General features: G+C 46.5%; 1 protein-coding gene, 1 long non-coding RNA gene and 1 pseudogene across 2 annotated transcripts in view; 2 read left to right on the top strand and 1 right to left on the bottom strand.

The window, feature by feature from the left end:
• Positions 1–11036, bottom strand: part of NTN1 (netrin 1) — a 159193-nt gene extending 148157 nt beyond the window's left edge. The window contains exons 1-2 of the mRNA XM_011359119.2: positions 10701–11036; positions 9167–10247 (exon numbers count right to left, since the gene is read on the bottom strand). Coding sequence (XP_011357421.1) covers positions 9167–10184 — 1018 coding nt within the window. The 5' untranslated portion in view covers positions 10185–10247; positions 10701–11036. The remainder of the gene's footprint in view (positions 1–9166; positions 10248–10700) is intronic.
• A 1990-nt stretch (positions 11037–13026) lies between these two features.
• LOC111738850 overlaps positions 13027–23900 on the top strand; it is a 14520-nt gene continuing 3646 nt past the window's right edge. Inside the window, exons 1-2 of the long non-coding RNA XR_002779993.1 lie at positions 13027–13038; positions 15209–15211. This is a non-coding gene — a long non-coding RNA (uncharacterized LOC111738850). The remainder of the gene's footprint in view (positions 13039–15208; positions 15212–23900) is intronic.
• Positions 21623–21741, top strand: LOC111738865 (annotated as a pseudogene).

The following is a 23900-nucleotide window of genomic DNA, read 5'->3' as shown; positions in this document are numbered from 1 at the left end:
GGGTGCTGCTGTGTTCTTGATGTTAGTGCTGGTTATTCAGGTGTGGTCACATGGTGAGAAGTCTTTGAGCTGTATAGTTATGATTCATGCACTTTTCTGTATGCATGTTATACTTCAATAAAAAAGTTTACTTAATATTAATAACAGAACCCACCTTATAAGGGCATTGTAAGAACAGTAAAGTGTTCAGAACCGGCAATATAGTAAGGGCTATGGAAATGTGTGCTGACAAAAGCCCAAAGTCTAGGATGAGCACTTTGCCTCTGGGCATCCTTCCTATGCCCTCCTCTGAGCCCCCTCCCTAACAAAACGTGAGGGCTTCTCATTCCCCACCCTGCCTCATATACCAACGTGGTCTTAAGCGGAGCCCCCAGGACACTACGACACTGAAGGCCCGGAGAGCTCAAACCACATGCCCAAGCTCACACACTGCAGATGGAGCCGGACTTAACCCCAGGCAGTCTGAAACTGGAGATGAACTAACTCTCAACCATGAGCCCTAATACACAAATCTTGGTATTTCATATATTATTAAATAAAATGCTGTGCTTTCTGATCTTGATTTTAGAACTAAATATTTTCTATGGATCAGGAAAATCTGAACTTGCTTTTCACTTTCCCTGGATCATATTCTTCTGCAGAACCTTTGATTTAAAAAAAAGAAGATAAAAAAAAAAGCTCTCAAACCCTGCTTCCAACAATAAACTAGGGTAAGAAATACAGGGGAATGCCCAGTCCATTCTTCCCTAGCATTTCTGGGTATCATGACAGAAAATCTGCCCAAAAATATGATTTAAGAAGGATTGATTTCTGTGGATTGGAGTGAAAAGCAATTTCCTCCCTCATGGCAGCTGGGAAGGCTGAGCACTTTCTCACCATGAATTCTCTCCGGGCCTGAGCCATGAAGTGAGACAGGGCTGGGTCTGGGAATAAAGAGTTGGCTAAGATCAACCTGCCCACCTCTGAGGTCTGGCTTCAGGCAAAGGAAACAAGTTGGCCGCAGGACTCAGAGCAGGGGGGCCGGTGTCCAACAGCCCTGCCCTGGGGCGCCCAACCCAAAGGTACTTTCATGTTTCAGATGCCAAATTCTGTATCTGTAAACACAATGTGTTTCCTTTTTCATGCTGGGGTTGAGCTGTTATTGTTCAGCACTTTCTGCACCGGCCCAAATGTAAGCAGAGCGCTGAGGGAAGTGGCCTGTGCAGAGTCCTCATTTCTCAATGCCACAAAGACACGGTTTGGGGTCAAAGGCCAACTTTTCAGGTGGGAAGAATTCCGCCCCAACCTGGGCAAGGCCCCAGGAAGCCTCATGTGGGTGGGAGAGGGTGACCCAGGTTGAGGTGTAATTTCCTTCACGTTTTGGGGCAGTAGTGAGCTTATGTTTCAAAAACCAAGGCAGTTCTGGAGCTCTCCCAGTCCAAAGGATCTGCATGGGAACTTCAGAGCTGACACTCCCAAGAAGACCACTCGTTGCACGGAACTGTAGTCACTAAACAATCTTGGCATGAAAGAAAACAAAAACACCATGACAGAACAAACACAGGAGGAAAATGTTAAGTGGATTACACGCCAGTCCTTTCATGATAACAGGAGTCAAATCCAAAACCAGCTTCAAGACTCTCAGCACCTTCAGTGTCCCTGGCTTTTAGCAAAGTTTCTCACTTTGGGGGCCCTCCCATGTTTATGATTAGTACAAGTGTACAAGCGCTCACTTTTTCACACGCACAACCTCCCCAATGAGAGAGTATTCTACCTATGAGGAGGGCATCCACTTCACACTTCCTTATAGCCCAGAACCGACAGAGCCAACCGATCACTAAACACTCCAGAAACATTCACTTCCAGGGTATGTCCCTGTCTGCAGGCTGGGGCAGCAGGGGAAGGTCTTCTGGGACTGAAAATGGCATATGGCTTTCATCTCTTAGGCTAATTTTGACTAAGTAATAATGGCTGCCTCGGGTATTATACTGAGAAGGACCTCAATACCCTAAGATCATTTCTGCACTTAGGAGAAAAGAATGCTGTGATTGATTAGCAATGTCTGCCCTAGTTTCAGAATGGAGCAGTGGTGGTACATTTGCTAAGTACTCACTACAGCCACTCAGTGCTTCTGATTTCATCCCTGCTTGGATCAAGCAAGCAAGAAGTGTCCACCACTTTGGGATCCCATATGGAACGCAGGACAACATATAGGCCCCCAAGAAAACTAAGAGACATAACTCATTTCCTTGTCACCTAGGATTCAGTTATTCAAATCCAGCCCCTTTAAAGGTCCCTGTGGTCCTACAAATTGTCTAACTTAGGTGTGGAGCCTCTGGAATGTGTGAAAATTGGACATGAAAACCAATAATCTCTCCTCCGTAGGCAGAAAAGGACTGAGGGGAAATCTAGAAAGTCTAGCAATAGCACCAGCCAGGAAGAGGCATGGATGGGCCCCAAACTAAAACTTAACCAACTGAAGAGGGCTGAGACCTCAAATAGGTTAGTCTTGAATCCTCCACAGAAACAGATTTCCAGCATCTTCTTCCAGGCACTAGCTGAGTTGGGAAGATTCGTTAGTTATCAGTTAACGTAATGAACTAGAATGTTACTTTCTGCCTTTAAAGGTTCTCACCCAACAAATCTCCTTTGACCTCTGAAAAGCTACCTCTTTAAATAACCTGGAAGTCTAACACATCTACAGAGACATCATTCTTCTGAATCTTTATATGCATAAATGCACTGCAACATAAATTCGTGTCAACTTAACTGTAGCTACTATGCTAAACCTGATGGCAGAAGGGTCAGTGATCTCCAAGGATGACTCAGCTAGTGCCTGGAAGAAGACAGAGCACACTTCTCCATTCCTTGGTTGTACTCCTGTACACCTGTCCCCTTGGATGACATCTTCCCTTGTTCTCTGAGTGCCAGAGGACACTTCCGATTGAAATGTCCATTGTAAAGAAGGCTTGGGCCAGATACTTAGGTGTTAAGAGGGAAAGACTCACAGGAGAGGCATTCTGCATCTCATCCATCGCAGGACCACAGTCCCTTCTCTCTGTCAGAGAGTAGAATCAACACAAACTAATGTAGCCAGGGCTAAACACACACCTAGCTAAGGACTCCCCGAAGCTGAGGATGGAAAGAGAACATTATCTCTATAGGCAAAGGACAACTGCATTAGATCTCTGCCATCTGACATGGGGGAATTTCACATAAATTATGCAATGTTTCTAAGGCCGATTAAAATCTGAGTTTACAATAGAGATACATTTTTGAAATAATAATAGGGGAATGCAATACCGAACTATGTTGTGCTACACAAGTCACAACTCTGGAAAGGAGACAATACAGAGGCAAAGAGACATGTGTCCAGAAGACTGTCCTAGACAGTTCACTGACATCAGGTGCTATGCAGAACTGTGCCTTAGAGCTGGTTATAATGGGACACGTCTTTAATGTGGTCAGCCTTCAAACCAATCATTGCCGATACTCCCTGCTCTCTGTGTATACAATGGTGTCCCTGAATAAGCCAAGATGTACCCTGTAGACCTGTCCACACTTAGTTCAGTTTGTGCAAAAACTGCCTTTGGTGGCAGGGACATCTGTTTTTGAAAAGCTTCTGTTCTTTGTGGCAAACTGATTGATTTGATTAATTGAAACAAAGCACACATAAAACACCTAGTACAATGCCTGGCATTTAGTAGGCATTTTTTTCAAGATGCAACCTGACTACCACCTTGGATTTAAATTCTAAACTCTGCAGTTCCCCCGCCACCAAACCAATGCCACACCTTCCGAGGCTGTGGAGACCACAAGGGCTGATGTGTGTCTTTCCAGACGACAGGCAAAATGCTGTGGGCTGCTTGCAAGTATTAGGCTTAAATTCTAAGCATTTCATAAGCCCTCCTACACCTCCAATCTCCCTCTAATGAAAGGCACTGCAGAAATCCAAGGTACGATTATCACTTCTAAAAGGAAGAAGAAAATACTGGCTCACAATATATCCATACTTGTGCATCGACAGATAAGGCTGTTTTATAATCCAGTTCCCTAGAGAGGCATTTATTTTGGTGAGGCCAGTGTGCACAGCAGACGCTTGAGAAGCCATCAAGATAACGCGAATACCAACCCAGTGGACTTTTGAAGTGTAAACATAAAAGTCTATTAAGAATACAATGTTGGTTTAATCCCAAGACAAAAAATTTACTTAATGAAAAGCACAACTCATCTCAAGAAGGAAATATCGATACCAGCTGTGAGCAGAAAATGAGGGGATTCCTTCCAGGGAACATTTGAATTTCAACCCACTGCCTTTCCAATATTTTCTCTGGACATAAAGTCTCAAATACTTTTCCGAGGATCTCATTTTTCTGCAGGAGGAGGAGGTCAGAGAGAAGTCTGGGTATGGCCAAAGAAGAGCTTGGCAAAGCCTAGAAATGCAGAGACCCACCCCACAAGGTTTATCCTGACACAACTCTCTCTCTTCTCTGGAAAGAGTGGAGAACAGCCTTCCTGCCCACCAGGTGCTAATGAGGACGCTAGCAAGACCCTCACTCCAGCCGCCATGGGGCCAACAAAGATAAATGACAGCCCTGTGCTGCTGACATACATAAGCTGCACCTACTAGCACCACACCAGTGACCAGGATATGCCATTAAACTCCTCTCTTTAACAACACTTCTTAGCTACTGCCTAAATTTTTTTCAATATGTTCCAGACAAGCAACAGGATTCTGAACACTAGAAAGAAAAGAAAAGGCTTTATTAAAGAAGATTTTCTAATTATGAGCTCTGTTCTACCCCCTTTGAGAGATCACAGGCCCTGGAATCAAGAAATTCTTGGCCATCAGCAGCATCTGTAGGTGTTGAGAACCCACAAGAAAGTATTTAGACCCTCTTCACTTATATTCCTAACTTCCAGCTCCCACTAGGCCTGATGGCTAAAATAAGGGACAAGTTCTTATATATAATTTCATACTTAAGCATGTATGAAAATAATATAATGTAACATAGTATTACATGACATGGGAACCACCTGAAGTTCTAACAGAATAGGTTGTTCCAACCTTCCTCCTATACATGGATATGTAACTGCCATCATTCATCCATCCATCCATCTATTCTATGAGAAAGCAGAACAGAGGATACAATAAAACAAAGCATAAACATCAGGCTGGAGTCCCAGCTCCACCACTTACTAGCTATATGTAGTACTAATAGCTAGCAGGCTTTGGGTAAACCATTTGATATATCTAAGCTATGGTTTCTTCATCTGTAAAATAAAAATAATAGTGCCTATTATCAGCACAGTCACAATAATTAAATGACTAAATTAATGTGAGTGCCTGGCAAAAACTAAGCCCTCAAGAGTTAATCATTATAATGACAATAATTATAATAATTACTATGACTATAAAAACATTATCTACAGCTATCTGCCAGGCTCTGGACTAGGCCGCAAATAATGTTAGCCTTCTGATTCTGCAAGAGTCTTTAGTGGGGCATTGGATTTCTGATGGCAATACCACCAATACAACCTCCCTCTCTTGCTGAGGATGATGGTAGGTCAGAACACCAAAGCCGTTTAAAGCATGAGGAACCCACTCCCAAAACCATGTTTAAACAATTACGAGCATTATGTTGCAGGTACCCATGACCACAGGAGGCCAGCCCAGCACGGTGCTCATCTTGCAGAGACGTCTTTTGTGTGGGTTTTGGGTTTCAGCTGGGCAGTGCAAAGCCATAGTGTGAGTCGCAAAACGAGTTTTCATAAGCTCACCCTGTCACAAACTAGGCAGGGGTTCATGCTGACATCCCCACAGTAAGATTAAACAGCATGCTTCGTCAGGCACTAAATACTAACACAGCTCCGACGTCAGGGGGACACTGATTAAAACTGATGTCAATAATTTATGAAACACAATATGGTCTTCAGATGCTCTTTTGAAAAAAAAAAAAAGTAGGAGGAAGGGGAAAAAAAGGACCTAGCAACCCAGGTGGTTTAAAACTGTTCATGCATTTTTCCTTGAATGTACACCCCCTACCCCACCATGCATGGATGCTTCTTTACACCATGAATGTAAATGCACATGTGTATAAAAGCACGTGAATACTGCTGATACATATGGGCGGAAGAAAGTATTTAGTTATTCCACTGAGAGCTGTCGAGGCTGTAACGTTATACATAGTCTTGTCTTTCATATTGTTTTGAGGGTTTTTTTTTTTTTCCCCCGGAAGAAACCCAAAATTGCATTTAAAATAAAATTGGGCTTTACAAAAGTTCACATTTATTCCATAGAGAACTCAACCTTAAAACAACACAGAAAAGAAAGCTCGACCAAAGAAAACCTATAGCATATACACATTTCTTAGTAATCTGAAAGTAGCCTGGCCCTATGTAGAAGAACCGTTTAGTCAAATAATAATATCAAAGTTTTTTTAAAGTTTTAGAGTTGTGGGGGATGGTTAACCTGAGGAAGAATGTCATGTTAGTCTATTATAAATCAAGTTTCATTTTATCAGGACTGGGTTTTGGAATAAAAAATATATATTTCTTTACTTTGCCTTAGTTGTAAATAATCTGGGTAGCCTGACTTTGTATGTCAACAGTGTGAAATTCACAAGATGGGATTATGTCAGGGGAAAAAATCTGAGCCGCTGATAGTACAAAAGTTAGTGTTTGAAGGATTTATTAATGCTTTTTCTTAGCACGGTGCCCTGTAGTGTCTCGGAACACCTGTCAAATACTAATTCACTCACATATCTCCACTGTAGGGCCTTTTCATAAAAAGCTCGACCTTTAATTGTAAATCACTTTTAAATTGTCTTTGCTGGCTTTCTCTTTTGCAAAATGATGGAAAAATCGCTAAGACTTCAATTAAGACTTTATGGGAACTTCAACCTGACTTTCCTGGCTGTATCTACAAGGTATCAGAACATCTATTCAAAGAGGAAACTATAAATAACTTTAACATAGTTGAATTGGCTTTGCTTTTTTATAAGATGACTGAATAATTGGCAAGACTTAAAGATACTTCAACTACTGAGAATTAAAATAACTTCAGTAAAAACCAGAAAATAGCCGATTATTTGTCATGTAGATTACGTGCTTATTAGGCCTAATTAAACTTTTTGAGCAAAAAGGCTTACTAATTACATTAGTTAATATGTTGATTGCTCAACTTGGCTTTAAAAAAAAAACAGTCAATCCAATTTGTGCACTTAGTTAATGCTTCGGTCAAAATACAAAATCCTAAATTACAGAGGTTATTTCAAGTGCATGACCATTGTTATAGCAAATGGGGGTTACGTCTCCATATGCAAAGTGACAGGGAGAGAGAGGGGTGGCTGATGACTCTGAAAAATACTAATGCTAAAGGGAATCTTCACACCAGCAAAATGTTACCACAACATCCAGTTTATTTGCCTCAATGTATTCACTTGCATTTGTCCAATGAGACTCTGTTGGTGACAATTCGAAGGTACCTTTCATATGCACATACAAACTAAAACTGATAGCAAAACCCTAGGAGGCCTTCAGAATGTCAATACAGGGTTTTTACGCACAAAAGGAAGAAAAAATAGGAAGAGAAAATAAAGAGGAGATGGGAAAACCCAACATTTCTGAAGGAATTGAGCAGATCAAAGGAATTTTATTCTCAAAGAACACTAAACCGAGGTGTATCTACTACCTCACTGCGCAATCCTGAAAAGTCTCTTCAAACTGGCAACCAGTTCTGTCCCTTAAAGGAGGGGGAAGAACAATTAGGTCTGCAAAAGCAGGGCACATTGAGTGTAAAAATGGAGGCCCTGACATGCAACAGTAGGCACAGCCCTCTGTAGACCAGGACGCCTAACTGGGCCTCAGTGCCCACCCGGCTCTCCAAGACATGTTTTCCATTCACTTGCTCAAAAGTCTGTATCCGCAGTCATGAGGCACAAACTATTCGACAACAACATGACACAATTAATCAGAACCAGACCTCAAAACGTGTGTTCGTGGGGACCAGCAAACTTTGCAATGTGCCTCAGAGGGCGAAGCCATTGAAGAGACTCACACTGGCTGTTTGAGGGTGGGGGAGGGGAGGGGGAAAAATCTATATGTTCACAAAGGATGCACACCAAATGGCACTTTGCGAACTAAATAATTTTCTTTAAAACAAACCGAAGGATTTGGAAATTTACATCTCACACTGGAAAAGTAAAGTATTGTCTTACCATCTTCCGCCTGCTTCTCCACACCTCCCCCAGAAACTGATGCCTTAGAGTTTCTACCGCGGCAAATGTACAATTCAGAAAAAGAACGTATCCCTTTTTTAAGCCTCATTTCTAACCCAACGTATTCGCCAATGGCCGTTTTGTCAAATTTCTCTTTCAGGAACTGAAACCCCATTAAAAAGCGAGAATCTAGACTCTTAGTTAACACAAAACTGTTTAATTTCACCAAACCCTGACACTAACAAAAAATCTGGTATACATCTTTTTTGGTCCACGATTGAATTAGTTTAAAATAATTACCGAACTCTCCTTTGTAATCTGTAGATAGTAATTAATTTAAATCACATCATTCTTTAGCTAACACAAACGCTCTGTCCAAAAGAAATTTTTTTTCAAACCGTTAAAGACAAATGGAGGGCGCAGGAATGATATTCGTTGGGCACCGAACTGGCCCCAAACTGCAAATCCCTTTGCCATCTCCCAAGGGATTTGCGGTTGTCGGGCTGGAACTTCCCCGAAACCGGGCCGGGATCCCCAACAGCGCGCCCAGCTGCAACGCTAGGAAAGGAAAGGAGTGGGCAGAGGTGAATCCCAGGGTCCCGCCAGAGGGGAAAGCAATGAGTGTTTGCATTTAGATCTGGGGTTAGGGAGACCAGTCAGCAAATTTTCGGAAAAGCCCTCTCCCCACAACATTTCTTGTGCTTCTTGGCTTCACAGAGCGCACTGGGCGCAAACTCGAGCGTCCACTGACAGCTCCACGCGAGCGAGTGGACCTGCTCTCTGCCCTCTTCGGCCCAAGCCATCCTGGAACGCGCCTCCCATCATCCCCGCGGCATTCCCCCAGCGAGAGATCCTCTGGCGCGGCCGCCGCCCGCGCTGCGGAGAACCCGCAGCTGTGAGGCCCAGGAGCAGCGGCCCTCGACCCCGCCCGCCGCCCGCCGCCCGCGTCTCCGCGGCGCTCCACTCACCCACGCACTCGTTGGCCTCGCGGGCGGTGGCGCGCTGCCAGGGCCGGTCGTAGTGGAAGGGCTTGCAGCGGTCACACTCAGGACCCGCTGTGTTGTGCCTGCAGTCGCACACCAGGCTGTCGTCTCGGTCGCGCACGCAGCGGGCCGCATGGCCGTTGCACTTGCAGCGGCCGCCCACCTGCAGGTCTGACACTGCGTAGAAGTACGAGTCGCGCGCCAGCTCCGAGTCGTCCTCGTTCTCGTCGCCGAACGTGTGCAGGCGGCTGAAGGCCACGCGAATGTCGGTGGCCGTGACCCAGTCCTGCAGCACTGGCGAGTTGTCGAAGTCGTGAGCGGAGGGCCGCCCGTCCAGCGTGCTGAAGGCGATAAGGCCGCCGGAGAGCGGGCGCATGTCAGTGTGAGAGTCCGTGCACACGGCCTCCTGCTCATTCTGCTTGGTGATGGGCGCGCGGTGCGGCCGGTTGTACATCTTGCGGCACTGCGTGGAGTAGAACTGGAAGGGCACCCACGTGCGCCCGTAGTCCATGGACTTGTAGATGGCCATGGACTCGGGCCGTGGCGAGCAGAACTGCAGGCTCACGTAGGTCACCTCGAACTTCTTGCCGAGCGACAGCGTGAGCGTGACGTTGTGCGGGAACTGCAGATAGTTCTCGGACTGCCAGCACGTCAGGTTGTGCGGGTTGTTGAGATCCGTGAGGAAGGCTGGCGGGTGCGCCTTCTTGGGGTCCGACGCGTTGCAGAGATGGCAGGAGCGCAACCGCTCCTCGCCGCGCTCGCTCACCACGCAGTAGCGCGCCGGCGGCCGGCCGCAGGTGCTGGACACGCGCACATCCTTGCCGAAGGCCGCGTTGACAAAGTCAGGGATGCAGCGGCGCGGGTGGCTGTTCTCGTCGGAGCACGGGTCGGGCTGCGCCGCCTGGCCCGCGAACATGCTGAGCCCGGGCCCGCCGCGCACCGCGCCCACCAGGCACGCCACTGCTGCCAGCGCCGCCAGCGCCTCCCACACTGCACGCATCATGCTGCGTCCAGCTTGCCCCGGCCCCGCCGCGCCGAGGAGTCGGTCCGCCACCGCAGAAGGCGCCTGCGGAGAGAGGGGAGCTGCGCTCAGCCAGCCCGCCCCGCGCCCTCCACCCCACGGCGGAGCGGAGAGGAGGAACGCCGGCGAACGGCCGGCTTCCTCGGCACCAACCCCGCGGCCGATGCCTGCCTTGCTCCCCAAAGTCCCGGGGGCAGGCGAATCCTGGGGCCCCCAAACCCGCACTGCCGGCGCTTCTTCCCGACCGAGCTGCAAGCAGGGGCCGCGGGCGAACGCTCGGCTTCCAAGCCACCACCGCCTCCACGCCGCCCGAGGGACATGCCCGCGCCCGTCTGCCCGTCCGCAGCCAGCCCGCCTAGCACCCCAAGTCTTGGACGCAGCAGAGTGTGGAGCCCCCCAACCCTGCATGGCCCGCGCCCCTTTCTCCCGCAGCCTGGGGGTCCCTCCCTGCTCCCCCAGATCGCGTCCCCGGCGGAGAGTCCGCATTTGGAACTTTACCTCTGCAGAGGGCAAAAGAGAAAGAAAAGTTTGCGCAGCCCGGGCCGGGGAGCCCAAACGCCGGATGAGGAGAGCCACTCGCTCGCTGCTAGCAGGCGCGTCCTGCCTCAGCGCGGGCTTGCCAGCTCCATGCCCCGCGCGGCCGCAGCTGTCCCAGCCCCAGCCCTGGCCAGGCTGCCGCCGCCGCCTCTCTCGCCCGAGTGACGACGCGGCCGCCCGGCTCCCGCAGCTCCCGCCGCGGTCGCAGTCCTGCCCAGCCCGCGCCCGGGGCTCACACACACTCACGCTCGCTGGCGCGCACTCACACACACGCACGCACGCCCCCGAAGGCTCCGCCGCCGCCGCCACTACCACTCGCGCGGAGAGTGGGGGGCGGAGGGGAGCGCGGGGGCGGGGGGCGGGGCCGCCGGGCGGGGCGCCGGCCAATAACGTCGGCGAGCAGCAGCCTGCTCGCGAGCAAAGTTTTCACCCCGGGAAAGAAGAAAGTTAAAGGGAACCGGCCGGGGACGCGGAGAGAGCGAGAGCGTGAGCGAGTGGGAACCGGGGAGCCCGAGAAAGAGAAGCAGAGACAAAGAGAAAGCGAGAAGAGCGCCCGGGGAAACCCCGGAGAGGGGGCTGGGCCCGCACGCACCCCATAGAGGGAGGAGGGGCGGACCGGGGACTGTCAGCCTCGCGCCGGCCCCGCGCGCTCGGTAGAGCCCCGCAGGTTTCCGCCGGCCCCCACGCCTCGGGCAGCGCACAGGCTGGCGGGAGGGGGCGATTTTCTCCCTCCTGATCCCATCTAAACACATCTGTGTTTGTTTTCTTTGCTACGCGGAGGTCGGGCCTTCCTCTAACCCAGCCTGATGGGCCCGGTGGCACCGCGTACAGGCTGTGCCCTTGTGGGCAAACAGCCTGGGGTCATGAGAAAAAGGAGGGGGATGTAACCTCTGCTGCCTCACCCCTCCTGCCCGAAGCCCCTGGGGTCTGGAGAGAAGGGCCTGCTCTTCAATACTCTCCTCTCCCCCTCCCCCAGTTGTCAATTTGCGCTTGGGCCTATCTATCTGGAACGCGGCTTTTCACGCTGGGGGAGCTGTGGTGGGCTGGAGATGAAGGAGAAAGAAGCCGGACGGCCCCTAGGCACAGGTCTGCGGAGTCTTAGGCTGGGGGATGCCTAGGCCTACCCAAATCCCCTGGGACAGGCTTATAGGTACTTCTTCCTGGCTCACGTTAAGGGGTCCTATACCCGATACTATCTCATGAGAGCCCCTTAGCAGCTTAGCAAAATAGGTATTAACTCTTTTTTGCAGATAACACTGAGGTCTCAGGAGGTGAAGAAACTTGCCCAAGATCTCCCAGCTAGTAAACATCAAATCCAGGAAAAGAAACTTGGGCTCCTTCCTCTCCTCGTATTTGTCAGATGGGTATTCCCACCCAATTATAGTCTCATGGGCATCCTAGGGGCCACTCAGCTTCTCCTCTATGCCTCATTCTCTGCCACCTTAACAAAAAGACTGAGGACAGTGACAGCATCCTTTGACCTTCTAGCAGCCGGAGCCAAAGAGCTGTGGGGGAAAGAATGCGCTGGGCTGAGAGTTTGGAACTAAATTTCTGTTGGTTTGTTACTAGCAATAGATCTGGATCGAAAGCCCAGGGTCCTGGTTCTGGCTCAACGCTGACTTGCTGCATTAGCTCCATTAAGTGCCTCATTTTGTCTTATTGGCATTTTCATAAACTTGAGGCACTAAGAAGGAGCTTGAGGGCTTGTCTGGCCCAGCTCAGTCTCCTTGGAAGAACACCTTTCCTGGCCTGCCTGCGAGACAGCCACCCAAGTCTGCTCTTCCAGGCATGGCAGTTCACAGCCCAAGGAAATAAGTCCATTCCACTGGGATCCATCTTCTCCCCTGGGGTAGCACTTTAGCTTTGCCTTCTTGTGCCGTCACCACTCACTACACTGGTTATTTATGCCTTACCTTGTGACAAAGAGGATTTCAGGTGACTTACGGGGGTACTTAAAACACGGGAAAATAACGAATTAGAAGTGAGGTGAAAGGAGATAAATGAAATGTTTAACTACTGTGGACTGTGAAATCCCACTGATATGAAAGGCACTATAGCAGTTAGGAGCCAGAGTGTGATGCTGGCAAGTTTTGCATCTTTCTGTGCATTGTTCTCCTTATTTGTAAAAGGGGAACAATAATATCTACCTCATAGGGTTGTGAGCATCAAACGAGTTAACATATCAATATTATAGCTTATAATATGTATATATTATAATCTACATGAGTATACTTTCACATCTATGTATATTTAAATATACATAAAGCTAGGCACATAGTAAGCGGATGTAGAAATGTTAGTTCTTAGTATTAAATTGCTAGGTCTTTATAGAAATTTAAATTTAATTAATAAAGTAATAGAATGAAAAAAAGTTAATTACGAAACACTATGCCCCAAAGAACACTATGCACAGATGCTTTTATTTGTTTAAAAAAGTATTTCACAAAGACAACATTGTTAATTGTGGTTATCTCTGGATAGTGAGATTAGAAATGATTTTTATTTATTTTTGCTTGTATGTTCTCCATTTTTTATAGTAAAATAAGAAGGAAAACTAAGAGAAGAAATTAAAAACAAGAGGGAAGACTAAGTAGAGATGGGAATAAAGCTAAAATGCACCCTGGAACGCCCTATTCACCTCCTGTGGGTGGGCCACAAATTTGTCCCTACACTTTCCCCGAAGCCAAAATGAAAAGGAGACCATGTCAGTTACACAATTCCCAGTGTCCATGAGATAAAAACAGACCTATTACTCAAGAGAATTACAACTATTCTTGGTACTAAAATCAGACAGGAATTTCTCCTGGGGGGCCTCATAAAGGGAACACAGTGTGAAGTAATAAGCAATCACCCTCTAGAAGAACATCCCCCTAATAGTCATAGCAGTGAGCTCTGTGGGGCCCACATTATAAGCTGATGGCATCGCACCAAAACACAGGGAAAGACATTCTGAAAAGGAGGCTGAAAGAGGCAAATCAGGGTGCCCAGCTCACCACCCAGTCCACTTGGTTCTATTTTGGGGTATATGCAGGACTGGATCACCCAGTGCTTTCCAGGTCTTCCTCCTGCTGTTGTTTCTGTCCACAGAGCTTTGATGGATCTTGCATGGCAGCAAGTTTGAAATCGCTCTCTCTGGAGTGCAGCTATTCTACGCCGCCAGCTGAGCTTAGGCCAGTGGTCTTCAGGAGGGGAGTCGGGGGGAAGGGCTTTCCGCATTTATTGTGGTCACTTAGGCCTAAGTTTATCTTCTTTAGCAGTTCCTGGTGGCAGCAGGATTATCTTACCATGTATCTTGGAGGTTTGGAAAATTCTGGGATACAGTATAACCTGTCTACCTCCTTTCAAACTCACCTCCCTGTTCTTGTACACTTGGTCCAATTTCAACCTCACACAGTAGCCCAGACCAAGGTTCTGCCTCTACAAACTTTGAAATCAGCCCTCTATCATCCCTCAGTTTTATCTCTTCTAGGCAAAATGTTTCCAGTTTTTTAAAAGATTTCTCATAGGACATTGTTTTCTTAGTACTCCGCAGACTCTCCCAATGCCCTCTAATTTGTCAGTGTCCCTTCCTAAAGCATACTACCTTTTGAGGGGACAAATGAAAAAAACAGATGTCCAAGTGTTGTGAGAGCTTCTCAAAGTGGGGGTTATAAATACATACCCACAAAGGCCATGTCAGGCTCTAAGCAGCGGGATCCATGGTACAAACTGGAGTTCAAAACACAACATTGTGACTCTTGGGTGAGAAAGCAAATTCCCAGGTGTTTCTGCAAGAAATGTGTCAAGAGGGGGAGCTGCCATTCTTGGCACCCAGCTTTACCTAAAGCCCAGTGATCACCCCATGAATTGGTTGTGGCAGTTTCAAGAAAACTTAGCAGTAGCCAGAACAGGAGGAAAATAGGAGACTCATGTGTCCTAGAAACCAATACAAGTTTCAGGGAAGGAGGGGCAGTGAGCAGTGTCACATGCCTTCAAGGTCAAGATAAGATCTGAAAGGAGTTCTTTGGATTAAACTACAAGGAAGGCATTGGTGACCTTGACTAGCAGTGATAGAGGAGTGGTGGGGACAGAAGCCAGACCGCCTTAGGTTATGGAGTGGATGGGAGGTGAGAAAATGGAGATAGTGAGTGTAGACAACTTTCAAGAAGTGTGAAAACAAGTGGTAGGAAAGAGATAGGGTGATAGCAGGAAGGTGACATGGGATTGAGTGAAGATTGGGATTTATTATTGTTGCTTATAAGATAAGGCTATTTAAACATGCCTGAATGTTGATAGGAAGGAACAAGGAGGAAAAAGGTTGGAGCAGATAAAATAAGCCTTGTAGAACTGGTGGTCAGGTGGCCTGAAAGCTTCTCTTGTTTCAATGGAACAAGAAGTGAACACCACCTGCTGAGAGTGAGCGAACAGGTGGGAGCATTGGTGGTTTGAAGACAGGGGAGAAGGCTCGATTGGGTCATTACAGAAAAGAGAATGTTTGCTGGGCAGATAAAGGTCCTATTGAAGTTGGTGACCATCTATGAGAAAGAATGCATGCCAGCAAAGTCACGGGACTCCCCTCCCCCCAGCAATGCTCAATAGCCCCCTGTATAGACCTAGAAAAAGCAGAACAGTTGGATTAATCTAGAGTTTAGGGTTCGTTCCAGGAGGTGAGACAGAAGAGCGAGGGGAAGAGCGTGGCTGATGTGACGAACCATGAAGACAAAGCTAAAGAGAGAAGGAAATGAAGACAAGACATGGACGGAAGAGGAAATGGAGAGGCCTGGGGTCTAGAACTGTGCCATTCAATATGATAGCCAGTAACCATATGTAGCTATTTCAGTTTCAGCTTGAATGAATTAAAATTAAATAAAATTTAAAGCTCAGTTCCTCGGTTGCCCCTGATATGGATAGTGCCAATAAAGAACATTCCCATCATCACAGAAAGTTCTATCGGACAGAGCTGGTCTAGCGGATTCAGGAAAATAGAAGAGATATGATAGGGAATAACTGAGGAGATTATGGTCCAAAATCAGATGTCTGAATGGAGAATTCCAAAAGTGGAATAGTTCTGGGTGATGATGAGGCCCACTAAGGGCAAGAGGGAGGTTTCTGCTGGGAAGCAGAGGTGAAGGTAACTGGCGATAAGGAGGTCAAGGTACCTGATGGGCTGTCCACCTGGGTATTTAAGACACTCCGGACCAGCATCAGGGCTTGATGCAGAGATAAAAACTGAGCAAGGTGCTGGTGTCTTCAAAGAAAGGGAAATGACCTCGATGGAGAGGAGATTCCAAGGATGAGATGTGGAAGGTGGAATAGCTGTGTGGTTCTGGCCTTAGATGAGCAAGGTGTTGTTCTTTTTTAAATGAAGATGAAAGGAACATTGGGGACTGAGGAATAGAATAGCTCTCCTTTCTCGGGCATTGGGTATGTATGGTGTGGGAGAACAGCCATACTGAAGGGGCTGCAGTGTCCGCGGTGTAAGGCTGTGGGCTAAGCATGAGGCAGGTGGAGCAATTGGTGAAAAGGGTGAGGATGCAGGCAAGCGCATATGCCAGGGATGGAGGCACCAGAAGGCACAGGCTAATGGTTTGTGAGGGAGAAGGACAGGAAGAGAGTAAGGGCTTAGGAGAAATGAGATGACCTGAGGGGCCTTCATGTTGGGCATGACTAAGGGTTTTACTTTTTACATTAAGCGTTTACATAATTCTTACTCTGCGTCAAGCACTCTTCTAAGCACTTTATCAATCATTAACTCATAATACTCATAATGACCTTATGAGATAAGTATACTATTATCTCCATTTTACAGAGGTGGAAACAGACACAGAAGGAATTTGCCGGAGGTCACATCTCTGGTAAATAGAGGAGCAAGGATTTGAGCTAAAATGGTCTGGTTTGGAGCTCTTAGCACCTATGGGCAGATGGTCTTGGCTGCCATGACCTTTCTGACACAAATGGGTCTCAGCCATCTCAAGACAGGGAAAAGAAGTCAGGTCTATCAGAAATATGAGCTGTGGCCTGGCTTGACTGTACTTCTGAGCATGTCTGGTTTGGTTAAGAGGACAGACATTAAATGATTTGACTTCTAGGACTCCCAACATAGGCTGGAAATTGTAGCAGCAGAGGTGATCCCAGCATCTGGCCTCTCCAAAAAGGTCAGTGCACCCTAGACTGATTGTGTTTCTTTAGGAAATGGAAAGAACTTAACTTAGGCAAAGCTTAATTCCAATTCACCACTTACCAACTGTATGACTTTTAGCAAGTTGCTTTACCCATCTTAGCATCAGTTTTCTCACGGTGAAATGGGGTCATCATACTTACCTTATAGGTTTGTAAGGGTCGTTAAAAAGATGTATCTGAAAAGAAAGAAGCTGGAACAGAGTAGATGTTCAATATGTGATAGTTAAGAGCTGTTGTTTTAATATTCATAATCCTCAGATCTGGCTTCCACATCCCTCACCCTGGAAAATTAGGGGCATCCTCTCATTTCAAGGCTTCTAGAGCCTGGCTCGCCTAATCAGCCTAATGGAGATTGCTCAAGGGATCCATCCCAGGACAGGATTTCAGATGATATAACTATTCTGGAGAAGGGTTTAGAGCTTAGTAGAACAAGCCTGGATAGTCCGTAGGTTTCCTTGAAATATATCCATTTCCTCAGTATTGTTTACCTGCATCTTCAGCGCAGGCCACCCCTATTGCAGTCTTCTTGGCTGAGGATTCAGGAGATGGGCATAGAAGCCACATAAACCCCAAATCCCGGCAAATCCTTTAATCTACCAGAGCTCTTCGAAGGAGTGAAATGCCCGTGGATAGGGGGAACCAGCAGATGTAATTTATTTTCATTTGCAAACAAAGTTTTGACAAGGTCCCACCCTGAAAGCTATTAAAATAAAGAAAATGGGGCACCAAGGGGGAAGCTTTGTCATGGATAGAATCCTAGCCTTGGAGGTAGGAAACAAAGGATGCAAATAAAAGGAGGGTTCTCTAGGTGGAGAAAATAGTGAGCGGGCCTCTGAGCCCAGAGCTACGGCTCAACTCATTGAACAATTATGACAAAATAGGAAGAAGGGGTCCCTTTAGTGAAACCTCAAATTTTAGAGGTCATACTGGAGTGATGCCAAGAGGAAGGAGGTAAATTGGAGGATCTCAAGAGGTTGTGTGAATGCCCTATGGAACACAGGTTTAGCACCTTCTGCTAAACCTGTGTTCCATAGGGCATTCACACAACCTCTTGAGGAGAGAGAATTTGAAATACTTATAGGATGAATGATTATCAGTTAAGATTGAAAAATACTATTTTAGGACTCAAATACAAACTGTGTCCTTAAGATTGTTTCTCCACAGAAGTGCTATTGGCATTCAGGATCAGAAAATTCTTCACTGGGCAGAGCAGTCCTGCCCACTATAGGATATTTAGCATTTCCGATCCCTGTCCATTAAATACGAGTAGTTTTCACCCCAGGCCAACACCAGTCATTACAACAAATGAAAAACGGCTCCTCACATTTACAAATTCCCCCTAGAAGAGTCTACCCAACAAGCCCATTCTAATCTACTTGAACTTTAGCCCATAGTTCTAATAAGACCAAAAAGGGCTAAATACATCCTCAGGAAAGGAAACAGAAATTAAAAATTTTACAGAAAGATGCATTTAGGATCATCTAGAAGTTCTAGTCATCACATCTCAAAATATCCAGAGATAGCCTAGACAGAAGCACCTTGATTATGATAAGTATGATAAGTACTAGGAACACAAAGCAGAGGAGGAAACAGAGAAACCAGGAGAGGTGGATTTTAAAGGGGAGGATAGTCTCTGGGAAAGATCCAGTAGAGCAGAGTTGAATGAGGAAAAGAGCTGTGGGATATTGGGGGGAGTATTTGAGAATATGCATTCCAGGCAAAAGAAAAAGCAGGTGCAAAGGTCCTGAGGCAGAGCTTGGCTTGTGTAAGGAACAGGAAGGAAGCCAGCTTGATGGGGGCTTGGTGAGCTAGAAGGAGAGTGGTAGGAAGTATGTTCAGAGAGGTAGGTACAGGTCAGGGTATGCAGGACGTTATAGACATTGATAAGCAATTTGAATTCTTTAGGATCCATCCTCGGTACCTCTAAGGCCCTGGAGTTGCTTTTTCCCTTGGCTCTTAATATCGTATTATTTTCCTGACTAATCTATGAGCTTCTTGAGGGAGGAAATGTGTCTTTTTCCTCTGAATCCCTAGTGTTTAACAGACCGCCTGACAGAATAGGAGTGAACTACAAATTCATTAAAATTAATCAAAGACCACAGATTTATGGACAATTGATGGTGGTCACCAGCTATTGTAGGCTGAAAAATGCCCCTCCCATGGTGTTTATGTCTTAATCCCTGGAATCTCTGAATATTATCTTATATGGCAAAAAAGAGTATTTGCAGACATGATTAAATTAATGATCTTGAGATGGGATATCATCACGGCGTATCTAGGTGGGCCCTAAATGCCATCACAAGTGTCCTTATCAGAGAGTGGCAGTGGGAGATCTGACAGGATAGAAGAAAAGAAGGCCATGTGAAGACAGAAATTAGAGTGGTACAGCCACAAGCCAAGGAATGTCGGCAGCCACCAGAAGCTGGAAGAAACAAGGAACTCATTCTCCTCCAGAGCCTCTGGAGGGAGTGCAGCATTTGCTATCAGTTCAGTGACAGCAGTTTTGAACTTCTGGCCTCCAGAACTGTGAGAGGATAAATTTCTGTTGTTTTAAGCCAACAGAGTTTGTTACAGTGGCCATAGGAAGTTAATACACCAACATCTCAGAAATGCTAGAATTAAGAGGATCCCTTGCAAATCTTAAAAGGTGAGCTTGGGATAAATGAAAGGAACAGAAAGAGGGAATCTTAACACTCTGGTCTTGAAATGTTTGTGAAGTCTTCCTTTGGACCTTCGTCTCTTGAGCAGTAGCCACATCTCACTGTTTCTTACCTCTCACAATGCTGAGTTTAGCTCCTCCAACATAAGCTTGCCAAGTGCTTGCTCTTTGTATTACGGTACTGTGAACTCCTTTTTCTGGAGGCCAGGGTTGCAGCACCCTTTATGGTTCAGAACACATTCCAGAAGTAAGTCAATAGTCTCCTGAGCATTTGAGGGAAGAGTAGCCACAATATCAGGGGACTTCAGTCCACAGAGAAGCCAGAAGTTCTTCATTTAGAAATATTTGTAAGCTGAGGTCAGGCATCTTCTATTCTTCCAGAGTCACAGAGAACTATATCCAGGGAGAGAATGCTGGGGGAGTAGATGACTGCTGAACAGTATTACACTGTGAAGTGACAGCTGACAGTAGAATCTACCTCAACCACCACCTAGGGACTCAGGACAGGTTACATGCAGATTCATTACTGTATCAGAGCCCAGTGGAGTTAGAGAAGCATGGAAGCAGCTCCTAAAGAGCATCTATCCAGTGCTCCCCAGTTTATAATTGAGGAGACTGAGGCAGAGAGGCTAAGCGAATTGCTCAGGAGCTAATGTTCCTAAAGACAACTGTGAGTCATCGAAATAGGTTTCAGTTCACCAATTCAACCACACCTAGGGAACACCTGCTATATTTGATCCTGCTGACTTACATGGGAAAAAATAATGATTTTGATAGACAAAAATCTTTTTCATGAAAAATGACAACAAAAAGTTTCTATACTTAAAGGAATGATTTTCTGTTAACTATAAAAATCAACTATGTGGAACAGCTTATTTTTCCGAAATGTCAGTAAAATAATGTATTACTGGTCTGCACATCACATAAGGAGAAAATTTAGGGGGCTTAGTTCCAAGAGGTAGTACAGGGTGGAAACAGACATGAATCACTGATTCTAAACTGATAGGGTAAGTACATGAATTATTCAACCATAATAAAGTTTTAAAAGAAAGTAGAATTTGGGGGAAGGAGGGGACCTCTCTCTCATTGAAGCTAACATCAGCCAAGGAGTGCCACCATGCTAGCCTCAGAATGATGCCAGAAACTAGACACAGGCTGGATGGACAAGGCCTCACCTCGAAAGATACTTCCTAGTCTCCCATTGGGTACTTGACTTATAGGGTCTCCCAGGGAGCACAGGTTCCTAGCCCTGTTTGCATGGAGCTCCTTAGGTGGTCGGCAGGGAGGGAAAGGCCCACGAAGACTCTTTGGATTGTGCTCTAGTCATACACATGCCCTGACCTTAACACTTGTGAGACAGTAGATGCTATGAACTAAATGACTGTTGAAGCCCTAGTCCCCAATGATGGGATTAGAGCCCTTAAAGAAGAGATATGAGAGATATAATTTCTTTTTCTACCATATGAGAACACAGCAAGAAGGCAGCTGCCTGAAAACCAGGAAGAGAGCCTTCACCAGGAACCAAATTGGCCAGCACCTTGGTCTTAGACTTCCCAGCCTCGAAAACTGTGAGAAATGTCTACTGCTCAAGCCACCCAGTCTATGGCATTCTGTTATAGCAGCCTGAACTAAGAAAGTGGGCAAGTCATTTTACTTTTCTAAGCATCAATTTTCTCTTCTGAAAAATGTGGATAGTAATATTTGTTTCCTTCCTTCTTCCTTCCTTCTTTCTTTCCATCCATCCATCCATCCATCCATCCATCCATCCATCCATCCATCCAAGTCTTCCATGGATATCAGGAAAACTGAGTAAAAAAGCATATTCGAAAGACCCTGAAGTATCCAAAGCCCTAAACAAATACAATTTTTATAAAGTTGTGTGGAACCAGCTAATCCAATGCCACTACCATCACCACAATTATCACACAGAAACCACGCTCTGGAGAGGATGACAAGCTGCCCTGGGCAATTGAAGATCATGTACAGGGCAATGACAACAAGCAGTACAGCAAAACTGAACTTGGTGTTAATAATACTTTACTATTACGAATTAATAAGTCAATGAGTCTACAGTCATGCCACCCTGAACGTGCCCCATCTCGTCTGATCTTGGAAGCTAAGGAGGGTTGGGTCTGGTTAGTACTTGGATGAGAGACTGTCTAGGAATACCAGGTGCTGTAGGTGTAAAATAAAAATAAAAAAATAAGTCAATAAGCATGAATAATAAGTATCAGTAAAAAATATTTGCTTCAACTTGGAGTCAGGTAGATCCCTCAAGAGTGAAGTCTATAATCACAATCACAGTCATAGTCACAATCACAGTCATAATCACAATCATGGCGGCAGCTCACACTTATAGAACACTATACTACTGGCTGTCAGGCCTGGTCTGGGAACTGATATGTTGTGTCTTAGCCAGGGGGCTCGTAGAGGCAATGGTGGTGGCAGAGTGGCTGGAAATGAAATTGTGAGAAGTTTCTCTTCTTAAAGAAGACTGGGAGGGAGAGAATAAGCCATACTGTAGGCCCCATTACTGGGTGTGACATCTTTATTGCTAATTATTATATGCCCATAGTAGTCACTCAAAAAATGTTTGCTAAATGAACACAGAGGGGCCCAGTCAATGTGTCCATATATAAGGAATAGGGATTTCTTGGTGTCCAGTAGCATATCTGGACTTGGGTTTGGTGGGTCTAATTCGGTTCTGCATCCATAAACATTCATTTCCCATCAATTCTTCACCCGCATAAAGAAGACACACATTGCAGGTCATGTTGACCTTGTTCTAGAACTTGGATGATCCTTAGAATCATCAAAATCTCACTGTCTGTGATACACATACACCTCACATCTCCTGGCTCCAGAATGGGAGCCAGCCCCTTTCAGCGGGAGCCAAGGACCCACCCTGGGCTGGGCACCCTCGCCCTGGATCCAAAGGGCTCAGGAGACAACTGCCTCCTGACTGGGCCCCCTCAGCTAAGATCTGATTTTCTCATCATCTGGATAGTCTCAGCGACTTGCAGCAAAGGGATGAACCAGGCTGACCTTTCTGGAGGTTTGTTTAAAGCCGAACAATGTTTGTCTTGTCCAAACACTATGAATTACTCCAGAGAATCCTGCTAGTTTTACAATCCACAGCTACAAACGGCTTACATAAATAGGGACTTGTCCCCTACCCTACCCCGTCTCTGTTCCTAACAGCTTCTCCTCCCCCCACCCACTTTCTTCCACTCTTCCAGGCCTTCTCCCTGCAGCCTTCTCGTCTCTGAGCCCCAGCATGGTGAAGGGGCAGGTGTTGGATATTCTGGGCCACAGTTCAAACCTGGGTTATTACTGGCATGGATCCCCTATGGCGGGCTGCTCTGTCCCTGGCATGGGCAGGGTTTGCCTTGCTAAGGGTGTTTTGGGCGTATTTTCAATGTCTGTGTAGGGCCTGCAGTGCACAGTTTTAGGTCCAGTTGTCAAAGTGTGTTGGTAAAAGGAAGCCCCTAGGTTTGGGGCTCAACATCCAGTGAGTCTTCGGCCCACTTAGACCACTCTTCATCTGGCAGAGAGCTCATCTCACCTATAGCTGCTCCCTCACAGGCTGCACATCCAAGGGACCCAGAGGTGTGTCCTAGAAGTAGACTCTACCCACTATGGACCTCCAATAGGAAAAGGAGATAGTCGAGACTGTTCTGCTGATCAAATAAGAGCCATAGAAAGCAAGCTGCTGGGCCCGTGGTCCTGGGAGATAAGAGATTGCTGAGGAAAGGGCCCAGTTTAGGCTGCGTTTCCCTAAATATGGTGCCTATACCTCCTACACCAAAATGCTTTTGGCAGGTTGTTTAAAATGTAAATTTCTGCCCCCCCACCCCCACCCCAAGCCTAAGGAAGCTCTCTCTGGGGTTGGCGCCAGGGGCTGATATCCAGAGTCTGAGAGTCGCTACTCTGCTGTGAAATCCACTTTAGTTCAAGTCCAATGACTAAGTAGCTGGATGACACCTGCAGGCACTCCAGGTCTCAGTATCTGTACAATGGCCCTGGAATCTTTGAAAGACCCCTTCCAGCTCTTAGGATGTGTGGTTTCAAGGAGAGGTAAACAAGGTAGGTGGAAGCAGCCTGAGAAAAAATTGGGGGTCACTAAAGCTCTAAGGAGAGATGCTGGTGAAGACTTGCAGGGGTGCCAGGGAAGTATGCGGCTGGATTGGTGGTTGGGGGTGTGAGTGGTGTGTGGGACCTTCTTTGAGAACCCTCACACTTAGAGCCAAATGTAATCTCATTTCATTCTTGCTTTGCAGGCAAGGAAACTGAGACTCAAAGGAATGACTTTCCACTCAGAAGTTGGTGAATGACATTGGATT

This window comes from Pteropus vampyrus, unplaced genomic scaffold, assembly GCF_000151845.1.
Source record: "Pteropus vampyrus isolate Shadow unplaced genomic scaffold, Pvam_2.0 Scaffold44, whole genome shotgun sequence".
In the NCBI taxonomy this organism is placed as follows: Eukaryota; Metazoa; Chordata; class Mammalia; order Chiroptera; family Pteropodidae; genus Pteropus; species Pteropus vampyrus.
The sequence above is the reverse complement of the archived record's forward strand: the minus strand, read 5'-3'. Positions and strand labels throughout refer to the sequence as shown.